Source organism: Cibotium barometz, chromosome 10 (assembly GCF_041138505.1).
Source record: "Cibotium barometz isolate CiBa-2024 chromosome 10, ASM4113850v1, whole genome shotgun sequence".
NCBI classification, from domain to species: domain Eukaryota; kingdom Viridiplantae; phylum Streptophyta; class Polypodiopsida; order Cyatheales; family Cibotiaceae; genus Cibotium; species Cibotium barometz.
This window is the reverse complement of record NC_141055.1, coordinates 14,865,455-14,877,969: the sequence shown is the minus strand read 5'-3', so window position 1 is coordinate 14,877,969 and position 12,515 is coordinate 14,865,455. Positions and strand designations below refer to the sequence as shown.

The 12,515-nt window shown below is 43.4% G+C and overlaps 1 protein-coding gene across 1 annotated transcript; it reads left to right on the top strand.

The window, feature by feature from the left end:
- Positions 1-7,334: 7,334 nt before the first annotated feature.
- LOC147634590 (uncharacterized) lies at positions 7,335-11,387 on the top strand. Its single transcript, XM_086803704.1, has 3 exons — positions 7,335-8,599; positions 9,166-9,302; positions 9,834-11,387. Exons 1-3 carry the CDS (start codon positions 7,539-7,541, stop codon positions 10,703-10,705), a joined length of 2,070 nt encoding a protein of 689 aa, XP_086659830.1. The 5' UTR covers positions 7,335-7,538; the 3' UTR covers positions 10,706-11,387.
- Positions 11,388-12,515: the final 1,128 nt, after the last annotated feature.

The following is a 12,515-nucleotide window of genomic DNA, read 5'->3' as shown; positions in this document are numbered from 1 at the left end:
ATCCACACTATCCTTCAATGAAGAAGTAGCCCAACAATCGACACAACCACCAATGATGACAATACCAACTCCACAAGAGGTGGATCCATCAGATGATGAAGAAGAAAAGCCTACAACACCACATAAGTGGCCATATCCTAAATGGGTGAAGTAGTTCTTGAATGGGAAAGCTTTGCCTTGGCAATCAAAAGACCTAGTAGAGTTATTCACATATCCAAGAGAATAGAGGAGCAAAAGAGGGCCTTCACTCACATCATTAATATGGCCATGGTTGAGATATTGAAAGTACATGAGCCAACCAACTTAGAGGAAGCATTAGATCTAAACTGGAGGGGGGCCATGGAGTTAGAGTTTAACTCAATTTTAAGAAATGACACATAAGATCTTGTTCATCATCCTGCAAAACATAAGGTTATTACCACCAAGTGGGTTTGGAAGGCCGAGTACAAGTCTGATGGTACATTGGATAAGTACAAGGCAGGCTCATGCCGAAGGGTTTTGGTTGAAGGGTTTGACTTTGAGTAGACATTCGCCTCCAATATTTGTTGGTTCAGGCATTGAGAGGAGATAGCAAGGCAGGCTATGGAGGATCAAACAGCTCCATCGCTTCTAGTGTGTAGAGAGAGAGATAGGGAGAGAACAATGCTTCAAAAGGCAGAGAATCACATTACTCAATGAGGATTAGATTAGCTGTAGAGCTTACACCAAGTACATGCTTTTTATAGGTTGCAAACATTATCTTTTGACTCAAACAAACACACTAGGTGAGTGACACATGGCATGACCATTGACATCACTTCTTACTTCATACACACATAATATCTTATCCATCTAAGGGTGGGTTCACACACATAAGCAAACTTACACATAAGTGAGAATTCACACCTAGTTGCACACTTCAGCTACATGTTTTCCCTTTGACTTTGGAACCTATACAATGATAAATGGTGGGAGAACATGTGTTGTCTCCAACAGTATTTGCCTTGGCCACCCATGGGAAGTGGCAGGTATTGTAAATGGATATGAAGTCAGCTTTTCTGAATTGCCATCTCAAGGACATCTCAAGGAGGAGGTTCATGTGGCATAGGCACCCACGTTTGAAATATCTGGTCTAGAAAATAAAGCATGAAGACTCCGGAAGACATTATACGGACTGAAACAGGCCCCTCAAACATCAGTGGTGGTGGATAGATGCTTTCTTTGTAAGTATTGGTCTTTCTAAATGTCCATCAGATACAAATTTGTATATTTTCTCTAAGCAACGCAAGTACATGATCATTGTCCTATATGTGGATGACCTCATTATAATGGGGAACTATGAAGAGAAGATCTGGTAGTAGACACAAGAGACATTGAGTTCAAAGTTTGATATGCAAGTCTAGTAAGAGTCAGATGAAACCTTCATTTCTCAACAAAAGTATGCAGGAGAAATTCTGAAGGTATTTGGCATGACTAAGTGCAAGTTAGTGGTGGTTACACCTATGGAGGCTAACACAAAGCTTTCTGCTAAAGATGCTTCTCCACTTGTGGATATGAAGGAGTATAGGAAGTTGGGGGGAGTTTGATCTTCCTTAACCTAACATCAACTTTCTAATTGGTGTCCCTAACAGGTTCTCAAATCAGTCCCTAGAGAACCGTTAGGATGCAGGTGTTGGAATTTCCCCTGATCATCAGGGGAAATTCCTTGACTAGATTTTGTGACTCATTAGGCAATAGATTGTGATAGCAAGAAATCTGTTTCTAGTTAAAATTTTCTTATTGGGTTTGGAATTACATCCTAGATCAGTAAGAAGTAACCTATAATGGCACTTTCTTCTACAGAGGCTAAGTACAAGACAATATGCTTTACTTCATGTGAAGCAGTCTGGTTAAGGGGAATCTTAGGAGACATGGGTGTTGATCAAAAGGAAGCTACAAAGTTGCATGGCTATCGGCAAGAACTCGGTGTTTCATGCTCACATGAAGCACATTGAGATACAATATCATTATGTGCGTGAGGTAATTATGGATGGAGAGGTGGAGTTTTTCTAATGCCCGATGACGATAGAGAATTTTGCAGACATTTTCACAAAGGCTCTGGGGAGAGATTTGCTAGAGCGCCATCTTCATCGACTTGGCAGGTTGTTCACAGGTGGCATTGAGGGGGAGTGCTAGTGGAGCATTTGCTTAATGCTCCACCCTCATGTTGTTATTATAATGATGGATGTGCTCTATTTTGTAAGGCCTCCTTGAGAAGTAGTCTTTGTGGTGAGCACACTCGAGGCTAGTTCCCAGTTTAGACATTGGATGGTGGCCAAGTGTGGCTAGATGGTTAGAAGACGACTTATATAGACTTGGTACTCTCCCAAGTAGACAACTTATGTAGGCTTAGCATGCGACCAAGTAGGATGCATCCTTGTGCAGGCTATGTGATTGCATTAGTGAGTGATGGACACATTGTTCTCAGCTATGTGATCACATTAATGAGTACTGGACAAACTGTTCTTGGGTTACAAGGCCTATTTGAGGTCCAGGCGATCTCCGATGGCCATGGGAGCTATACAAAGCCTCTTTGTGATGTATTTGTAGTTTAATATGGTCCCAATAGGATAATGTGGTTGGTTGATCATTTTGGACCAAGTTGTGGGTTGGCCGATGTGGCCAACCTACGTCCATGTAGACCCTGGGTACTATATATAGACTAGTTTGATAGCCTTATTTCATGATCGAGTTCATTGTGTTTAAGCACTCTTGTAAGCAAGACATCCTCCATCCAGAGTCTGTCTAGATCACCATCAAAGCTCCTTTCTTGGAGAACACGGGTGGGCAAACACCATCAGGTTTTTGTAATCAAGGTTTTTTGCATGAAGTAATATTGTTTATTCTCCACTTCTTTCTGCAATTTAGTGCTTCATATTGTGTTGATCCAACTTCCGCTATTGTGTATTCTTATAGTTCTTCAGTAGGAGGAGTGATAACCTCTGAGATTCTAGCCCACCTAAGTGATAATCTCTCCCTAGTCAGAGGATTAACCTCTAATATTCCAGGCCACTCGAGTTACTTTATGAGCTTGTGTAGTTGTTGCCGTAGGAGGAAAAGAGATGGAGGACGAGGTTCCTCCCTAATGTTAATATGTCGTAAGCCTCTGGTTATTAACAAACTTTCAACATAAGGCTCCACAAACAGCAGTTCAACCCATCTAGCCTATCCTCAGTTGGCATATACCCAAAGATATCTAATCCTCTTTGTGCCATCCTCACAATAAGAGATTTCCCAAAGCAAATTTATCTCCAAGAAATAAGAAAGTCCCCTCCTAGATGGGGACTATGTGTGTGCATTGTGAGAGTATGGGAAAGAAATTGGATTGTGCACACAAGGTATCGGGATTTAACTAGATGTAAGATGCGATCAGAAATAAGATGTACACCTGACTGAGATTCAACAATGCTCCCAATAGTTAATCGCACTAATGCAAGAGTGCCTAGATTTGCATTGAATTCTAGGGTGCCTGTGGATGCCTAATAAAAAAGATACCTATGAGAGAGAGCCCCAAAATAAAAAAGTAATTACCTCGAATTTTTCCTAGATCCCGACGGGCAGCTATGACCATGGTGAAGTTGAGCTATTGAGGAGCGCAGAGGATGAAGTGTTGAGGCGTGATCGGTTGAGCGCTCGGATCTGGGAGTTGGCTGAGCGGAGCTCTCCACGATGTCCACAAGGGCGGAGCCGTTGGTGGTCCTATTTGAACTAGTGCCGCTGGAAAAAGGTTGGCACCCTTGCTCTTGGTACTAGCGGGGTCGGCCAGCCAGCCACCCTTGTGCAGGGGCGTTTGCTGAGCTGGCACCGGTCTCACCCAAAAAGCTCACCTTTTGTAGCCGCCGACTGGGGCACGACCCCAGTTTTGCCGCCCAGTCAGCGAATGGTCGGCCATCTAGCGCAGACGGCAACGGCTCCTCCCTCAGGATGCAACTGCTCCTCATAGATGCAACGTCCCCCTCACACAGCATGCAACGGCTCCTCCATCTCTGGCATAAAAGGCATTCTCCTCTCTGGCTTTAAACGACCTTATCCTCATACAGCAAGGTGCTTAATCATGCGCGTTGTGTTGGGATACCAGGTGGCGTAGATAGCTCTTACTCGAATCCCAGGGTCTGATATATTCAAGAACCTCTAGATGTAGATGTCAGTGAGGCTCATGGGGAGACCCAAACCTTGTGAGGGAGAGAGATGGGGCGGGAAAAGAGAGTGAGAGGGAGGAAAACTTGCTGGGTGTAAAAGCCCAAAAAGTTAAAGAGCCAAATGTTCATCTTTGGGGACAATCTTTAAAACTCTCGGGGAGGGCATGAATACATGGTGTGAGACAATTCGAGAAATGGAAGCGGCAAGGTCTCATGAAACGAAAGAGCTGATGAAAGTGCAATTAGAGGAGGAGACAAAGCGAATGGAAATGTATATGTGAATGCAAATGGAGATCGCAAAATTGCTTTCTAAATCAAAGGTAATTACACACATCTTATTTTTTCTCAATTTTACATGAGAGAGAGAGAGAGAGAGAGAAAGAGAAAGAGTTTGAAGTTTATGCAATGTGTGTACATGTAGGATGGAGATTGAAGGTGATTGTTCAGTCTTATTATTCATTATCTTGGAGAACATGCACCAAATTAGTAGTAGTTGTAGTCGTGTGTGTAGTGTGATTGATTATGCGCAAGAGTCGGAGTTCATTTCAATATATTCATCGGGTTTCATGTGTTTGATTTACTGTTGGACAACTTTATTTCTTATGCTTGAAGAAGGATTGGTAAAAGAGGGTCTTAGGTTGTGGTGGTGCTTTCCACGACAGACATCATTTTGGAGCGTTATTCACTCTCACTTTTGGAGTGAGGCACACGTAAAAAATTGATCATAATACATGTGTGTTTTCTTAGGTCTCGTTGGTGGCTGGCCGCCCTTATGTGCTCAAGTATTTTGGCCAACTCCGGTCACCTGACCCGAAACTGGCCAACCTCCTTATGTGCTCAAAACAATGGGTGGTCGGAGGTATATATCTGGGAATCTTGGGTGGGCTACAAAGTGACCTTAGGGTGGCCGACCTCCTTTATGTGCTAAGGAGGTCGACCACCCTAAGGTCACAGTGGTGCACCGGCCACTAGCTTCACCCCACCACGGCTCTAGATAGGTGGCAATAGGCTCTGGGTGGAGACGGCAGTAGTGAGAATGGACATAGGTGGATTGGAGGCACATAGAAGTGGTTAATCATAAGGTTTACAAGAGCGATTAAGCAAGAGATGACGAGATAAACTTAAAAAAATTAGGAATACACCAACACAACATTATAATGATGGTCGTTTTATAGGAGAGACTCCCCCTTACATATGCTGCCACCACATATGTCACATGTCAAACCTATGATGCCAAGTGTCCCTAAGAGGTGTCTTCATTACTTACATAAGATCTTCTTAAGAGGTTATTCCCACCCACAAAAGAACCCACATACTAGCAGTTGTTCACACACACTAAAACCGTTTTATTTAAACCGAGAATACTAAGTTATTAGGTGCTAGTTTTACACAACCACCCAAGTAGTTGTTTATTCCAACATTCATCACTATTAATATTTAACATAATAATGTAATTCTATCTTCTAAAGATTTGTTGTTACAAGCCATTGGATTTTCTTTGATGACCTACCCATGTAGGCTAGCACACACCCGTGTAGATGGGAGGTGGAGAAGGCCTCATTAAAAACTATGCCAGTTCTTCATAAGCCTTCGCACAACAACAGGTTTGCATTTTCAACAATTTTTTTTTCTATCCGCTGAGAATATTTCTCTACTTCTAGCCACCCATGGTTATATATACCATGTATTAACCTTAGGGGGTGCACTATACCAGCATGGGTGGAGAAGAAGATAATGTGGCTATGCGTGTTCCATGTTTGTAATCATTTGCTATAGTATTACAAGGCTCCAATATCCTTATGACTAAGAAGCACGCTTGGTTTAAGCATCCATGTGTATTTGGTGTCCCTCCCTCACCAAGGTTAACATTTGCAACACGAGCTATGTAGTATACACATAAGCTTAAATGAGGCACACATAAGCTTAAATGAGGCACACATAATAGGTTACTCTTGTTTTTTTAAGAGAATTCATGTTCATATAGACCCCCCTGTTTAGTAATAACACTGCCGAGAGGATTTCTTGGAGAATTTCTTGTTGGAGAGAGTTAAGAAAAATGATGTACAGAGGGTTGAAGCCAAAGTCAAGGGTTTTTGAAAAAAGCCTAACGCTATTTTTGGAAATAGCCTTCTTACTTTAACCACTCCGTTGCCTCAACTTGCAGTCAACCTTTAGTAGATGCCCCTAAGAAGGGTATCAAGCTTATTTTTGGGAATAGCCTTCTTACTTTTTAACCACTCCCTTACCTCAACTTACATTTGACCTTTAGTAGATGCCCCTAAGAAGGGTATCAAGTTTATTGTGATTGGCACTACGCTCAGCATGGATGCCCTACCAAGGAGCTTGCAAGTGGCAAGTATGTTCCGTAAGAGAATGAGATTACCAATAATGGCCAAGCTAAAGAAGACATGAAATGCTAGGTAGAGGTCGATGCTATCAGTGAACAACTCCAAAATGAGCAAGGAAAAGAGAAGTACATTGTTATTTGTTATAAGGCTTTGTATCAATTGCTATCCTCCTCTTTCAGAAGTATTAAAAGGTGTTATCCTTCACTTTTAGCAATAAAAGTGATCATCTAAACATGGAATGGCACATTCCCTTATGCTTGTAGTTTTAAGGGGAGACTTGTGTCACCCCTTATATATGGTGTTTTGTTTTTCACTCACATATATGGCTAGTAAAAGCATTGTTATAGTCAAAACTATTAACTTCATCAACGTTGAATGTTAATTAACAAGTTATTTTGCAAGATTTATGCAAAACACTTTGTTTAAATTCAATGATTAGAGCATTTGCCTCGTGCCTAACAAGTGCATTTTTGATAGCACCCTTGTGTCTTTAGCTTTATGAGCAAATAAAATCAAATCTTCTAAATTGTCTATGTTTCTTCATAGCAATGTTGTGAATGAATCATCAATATAGAGGTAATGAGATTGAACACAAAGCCTTATTTCTCTAATATGTGATTTCATTGACTAAGCTAGCCACATCTTGACTCAATAAATATATCTATCTATCGTTCTTTCTATCTATAGCCCGACCAAGCATTATTTATGTGTGTGTGGGAGAGAGATTGCATTTTCCGTCTATAGCCCGCCCAAAGCATTATTTACGTGTGTGTGTGTGGGGGAGTGAGATTGCATTTTCTATTGTAAAAGAATGAATATATTTACTTATGTTTAATATAGGGATTCAATTTATAATATTGCAGGATGAGTGTGCGTGAGTGAGAGAGAGAGAGAGTAATAATGAGAGAGAGAGAGAGAGAGAGAAAATAATAATACATGTGCGTCTCTGCAACTGATCCCTGTGTGTTGCTTCGTCTTCCCCGTCCTTGTTTCTTCGCATTTTGACCTCTCCGTCTCCCCTTTAGTGCCTGTGATGGACAAAATGCAGGGTCCCCACCCGAAACATGGTAGTACCTACCTGCGCAGCTTCAGCCCACCTTCTGCTAGTGAGCTCTTCCCTCAGTACCTTGCAACTCCCCACCATAGCTCTCAAGCTCTCCTATGGAACAACAACAGAAAACCCCCCCAGGACTCCATCCAAGCTGCCCCATGGCCTCCTCAATGGACAGAACCACAGATATTCTCTTCCCCCCCCGACCTCTGGAAGACCCTCCAGCTCAACCACACCTCTCCAGACAATGCCGCCCTGACGGCCTCTGCTGTGGTCTCTGTTGACTCCCCAGACAATGCTGCCCTCGCCGCAGACTCTGCTCTTCTTCTGAGTGACGGTCATACAGTGAAGTCCGGAAGCTTCCCTCTGTCTGTTGTCTCAGGTCCTCGCTCCATACCCTTCGCATGCAAGCTCGACATGGCTGCGGTCAAGAGCCAGGAGGCCTCTTTGACGAAAATCTCAGCTTACAATAAAGATCTGGAGTGGAATTCTAGGGTCAAAGATGGTCTTCCTGCCTCAGTAAAGGTGGAGATGGATGCCAGTCCTAAGCTGGCAAGGCAAGGCAATGGCACCAGCCTGCATAGCGGGAGGAAAAGCGACGGAGAAGGAAGGGGCAGTGAATCAATCGAGATGCTCGTGCAGAAAGAGATGCAGAAGCAAGGGGATGAGCTTGGAGGCGCTATAGTCTCCAGCTTGGGAGATTCCACCATTGGTCTGAAGCTAGGAAAGAGAACCTACTTTGAACATTCCAGTGCAGGGGGTGGGGGTGAAGGTAACCAGCGAGCTGCAGTAGCTTCCACTGCTAACAAATCTAACAGTAATGAAGGGAACAACAATGGTAACAACAATGGAGCTACCATCAAGAAACACAAGTCTTTATCTCCCACTCCCAATGTTCCCAGATGCCAAGCAGAAGACTGCAATGCGGACTTGTCGGGCGCGAAAGACTATCACCGGCGGCATAAGGTTTGTGGTTGGCACTCCAAGTCCAGCAAAGTCAAGGTGGCTAATTTAGAGCAGCGCTTCTGTCAGCAGTGTAGCAGGTAAGTCCCCTTCCCCCCCCTGCTTCCAACACACAAACACTCAATGTGGGTACACACATAAGTAAGTCATTCACACATCCAAGGTATGACAGTCACACATCCGGCGGACACACAGGTATGACATTTGCACATCTTAAGTTTGGCAAGGAGCTCCGGACCACCCTTCTTAATGGTTTCTACTGGTAGTGGTGAATAAGCCATGGGGCTTTCCCCACAAGGGAGTGAACATCCACGCAGGGTTTTGCGCAAGTCAGGAGCTTCGATGTTCAAGTAAATGGCTATGCATTTGAGGGCTGGAAACAATGTTCGGCACCTAAAAATTACAGTGACTTAGGGAGCGTAAATAGCAATCAAATTGTCAGGTAAAGAATACTTGTCTATGTGCTCCATATCCAGCAAGAGTTACCCGCAATCCTTGAGAACTGGAGACTGAGTTAAGGGAGTCTGGCTAATTCTAATGATATTGAGGTTAATGCTTGCAATTTTTTTTTGTAGCATTTAGCGACTTGCACAGAGAGGATGGCAACAGGGAAGATATGTAGGATCTCATTTGGCTGTTGTATTAGGTTCCATGTGCTGTCTGAATTTGATGAGGGCAAAAGAAGCTGCCGGAGAAGGCTGGCAGGACACAATGAACGACGACGGAAGCAACAGCCGGAACCCATGTCTCTGATGTCGGCTGCACACTATGCTCATTTTGCAGGTCAAGGTTTTGACATTTTTGAAACATGTGGTTTTGCACGTCTCTCTCTCTCTCTATATGTATATATGTATGTGTGTGTATGTATATATTTACACATATATAGGTTCAAGTCCCATTCCCTGGACTTTGGTGGCCTCATGTGGATCATATGTGGTCTGTGGGTTGGCGCTTAAACGCAAAAAGATAAATCGCAACTCATCTCTCTGCATTTATCATCCTTACCATAGTACAACAAATGCTGTGCCATATCATACAGCTATCAGGGTTGTCAAGGTCAGTAATGTTGCTATGAGAATTTTAGTTGGGGAAAGAGGCATTAGCCACTAGTCTCTGTAGTTCTTTCAGGCTAGAACATGGCCAAATCAAAGGGTATCTTTGGCAAGGGCAGGCAAGCGTAAAGACACTACAGCTACTTGCGATGTCAGTAGAAATAGTGGACCCTGCTTGTGCAAAAATCTCTTGTACTTCTTATCCCCTGCCATTCTGAATACTTGCTGATGGTTGCATGTTCTTTGTTTTGTGTTGTTGCAGATGGTAAACGCTTGCTCAATACCTCTCTACTGGACCACTTCTACTTCCTCCAACACAAGCGTGCATCTATGGTCTCCTGTTTGGACAGTGCAGCCTTAACTGGCAATCTGGGAGTGGCAGGAGCTGACCTTCAAGGGTTCAAGCTCCTACATAATTCAAAGGAGGAACAAGTGCCCAATTTTCCTGCCGTAGAGCTTCATCATTTCATGCAGAGCTCGGGGGGAGTTGATGGTGATCTAGTAGGTGGTGGTGCACAAGCACTTATGGTGGCTGATCGGCATGGCTTAGAACTCTCCAACCCACTAGGGCTGTTAACAACGTCGGCCACCTGTCTCATCCCTGTCCCCCAGCCTCCCCCTGAGATTTCCGTCTCCGGGCGTGCTCTCTCTCTTCTGTCATCATCTTTGGGTTCCCCAAACAACTCTTGCTCCATGCCCATGTCCCTTGGTGTGTCTTCACCTTCCATAGAAGCGCTTTTAGCTGAAAACCACCGTGCCACATCTTGCCAAACCATTTCGAGCTCCTCTTCTTGTTTTACTTCTATTTCTGGCAAGGGTTTGGAAATCATGCCTCTTTTGCAAAGCCATGGCATTACTACACTAGCTAGTCCTGACAATGGTGCTGTTGTTATTCATTCCTCCAGCGTGGACCATGTGCAGCCATCAACTATCCAAAATTTTGATGGCAGCTCTATGTTTTTAATGATGCCTGAGAATGGCTTTCAGAGCGACAGAACCTCTCAACCTTCACGGGCGGTGCTAGATCTCATGCAAGTCTCATCTGCAGAATCTCAACAACTGCGACAGCAGGCGGAAATCCAGTTCACAGATTTGGAAGGGCTGTCCATGTTTGGCGGACAGAGCATGATGTAGAGAAGAGGCAGCATGGGATGGATCTGTTCTGTCATGGGATGGATCTGTTCTGTCATGTTCTCAATGGTTCTCAATCTCTCTTCAGGGGTGCTGTGAATGGAGTGAAGCTGATGGGGCCAGTCACGGCAGGTTGGTTAGCTGTAAGCAAGTTGAGCTCCTGCGAAGTCCATATGTTTTAATCACAACAAAGGGCACTGATAGCTGCCTAGAGAGTCCACAAAGCAAATACAGAGAAAGCATTTCCCGCATGTCCAAGCCCCTGGGTGTCCAAAGCAGCTGCTAGCAGGTGCGTCGAAGCAGATATATTACATAGACAGCAAATGACCTTGCCAAGATAACGTGTAGAACCCACTGATGGGATCCTGTCAGCCAATCAAAAGCAAAAGCAGCTCTGTCATTGTTCTGTGTGTACGGCAGAAAACGTGGAGCTTGCATCTCCAGTGCCTCTAGGTATATCTTTAGTTTGTAACAGCGACATTACGCTTTCAGTGGGACTGGCCTCCCAAGAGAGTTCAAAGCAGTTAGCTTCAAATATCAGTTGGGATTATTGGCTATGTCAATGCAACAGTTCAAGCATATTAGATAGATTTATTGTGCCTTTTTGGCCTACTCTGTGTTTTATTTTTCTTTTGGTTCAAAACCTTCTGAGTTTCTAAAGATATTTGCTTAGTCAAGTTAGTTTTGATCCAAATTTATTTTGAGTAGAAGCTGCAAATGCATTGTTTCTATTCTTTCCTAGGAGCTTGGGATCAGTGAACTTGGTATATACTCATGTTGAAAGTCAACAAACCAATGTTTAAAATCAACAAACTTGGTATACTCATGTTGAAAATCAATAAACCAATATGTTGCCAAAATACATGAATGTGCAGAGTAGTACATGATTACTGAATATGACTGAATGTGTAGAGTAATCTAACAAACATGTTCCCCTGCCCCCCTCTTCGCTGGGCGTTCTCTCTTTTTCTCACCAAAAGAATGGGATAAATGTGGGTCAAAATGCTAACGGCTTTGTTCCACTGCATTCAGTCTCAGGCCAATGCCAAAACATGGAGGGCTTCATATCAGAGATGCAAAAGGTTCAAATGACCACTTTCAAAGTTGGATCGAGCCATCAATGACCAAAACAGAGAGGCAAGCAAATTATGAGGATTGAATACATTTTGTTTCATTTTGTTTAGTATATCATAAGAAGATATGGGGAGAGCAGTGCAGAAAATGACACTTGTAATTACAGGAAGCCATGGCAGCCAAAGGGCACGAATGCCTACTGACAGAATCCTGTACTTTTTGGTGCTTATTTGAGCTTTTAGATGACCTAAATTTCTTGCCAAACAGGGGTCAGCCTTGGAAAAGTGCCATGTCCATGTGTCATGCACATGACATCCCCTCTTGCTAAACTTGATGGGCTTCCAACTTTTGACCTTGGATAATTGTCATTCTCATGGACTCCCACTGTCATCTTTCCTTCCTAGCAACGTTCTCATTGAAAACCTTGACATACTCTAATTCCACTCCAAAGTTTGGTGTAGATTTGTGCATTTGTTCCACTGTGTCCCCTTGCCTTCATGCCTTGTCCCCCTTAACACTTTTCTGGTTTCCTTCTCGAGGATTGATCCTGGCATCTTTGCTCCACCCCTTGGATGATCATCTTGGAAGGTAGTGCCATGGAGGAGACGAAAATAGTGGAAGGGAAAATAGGTACAGTTGCCCAGACATAGTAGTTGTTCACAATATTACCAAATGTTTGATACAAAAGGATGCTCTACAAATTATGGAGCGAAACCTGTAGACTGAAGTACAATATTGG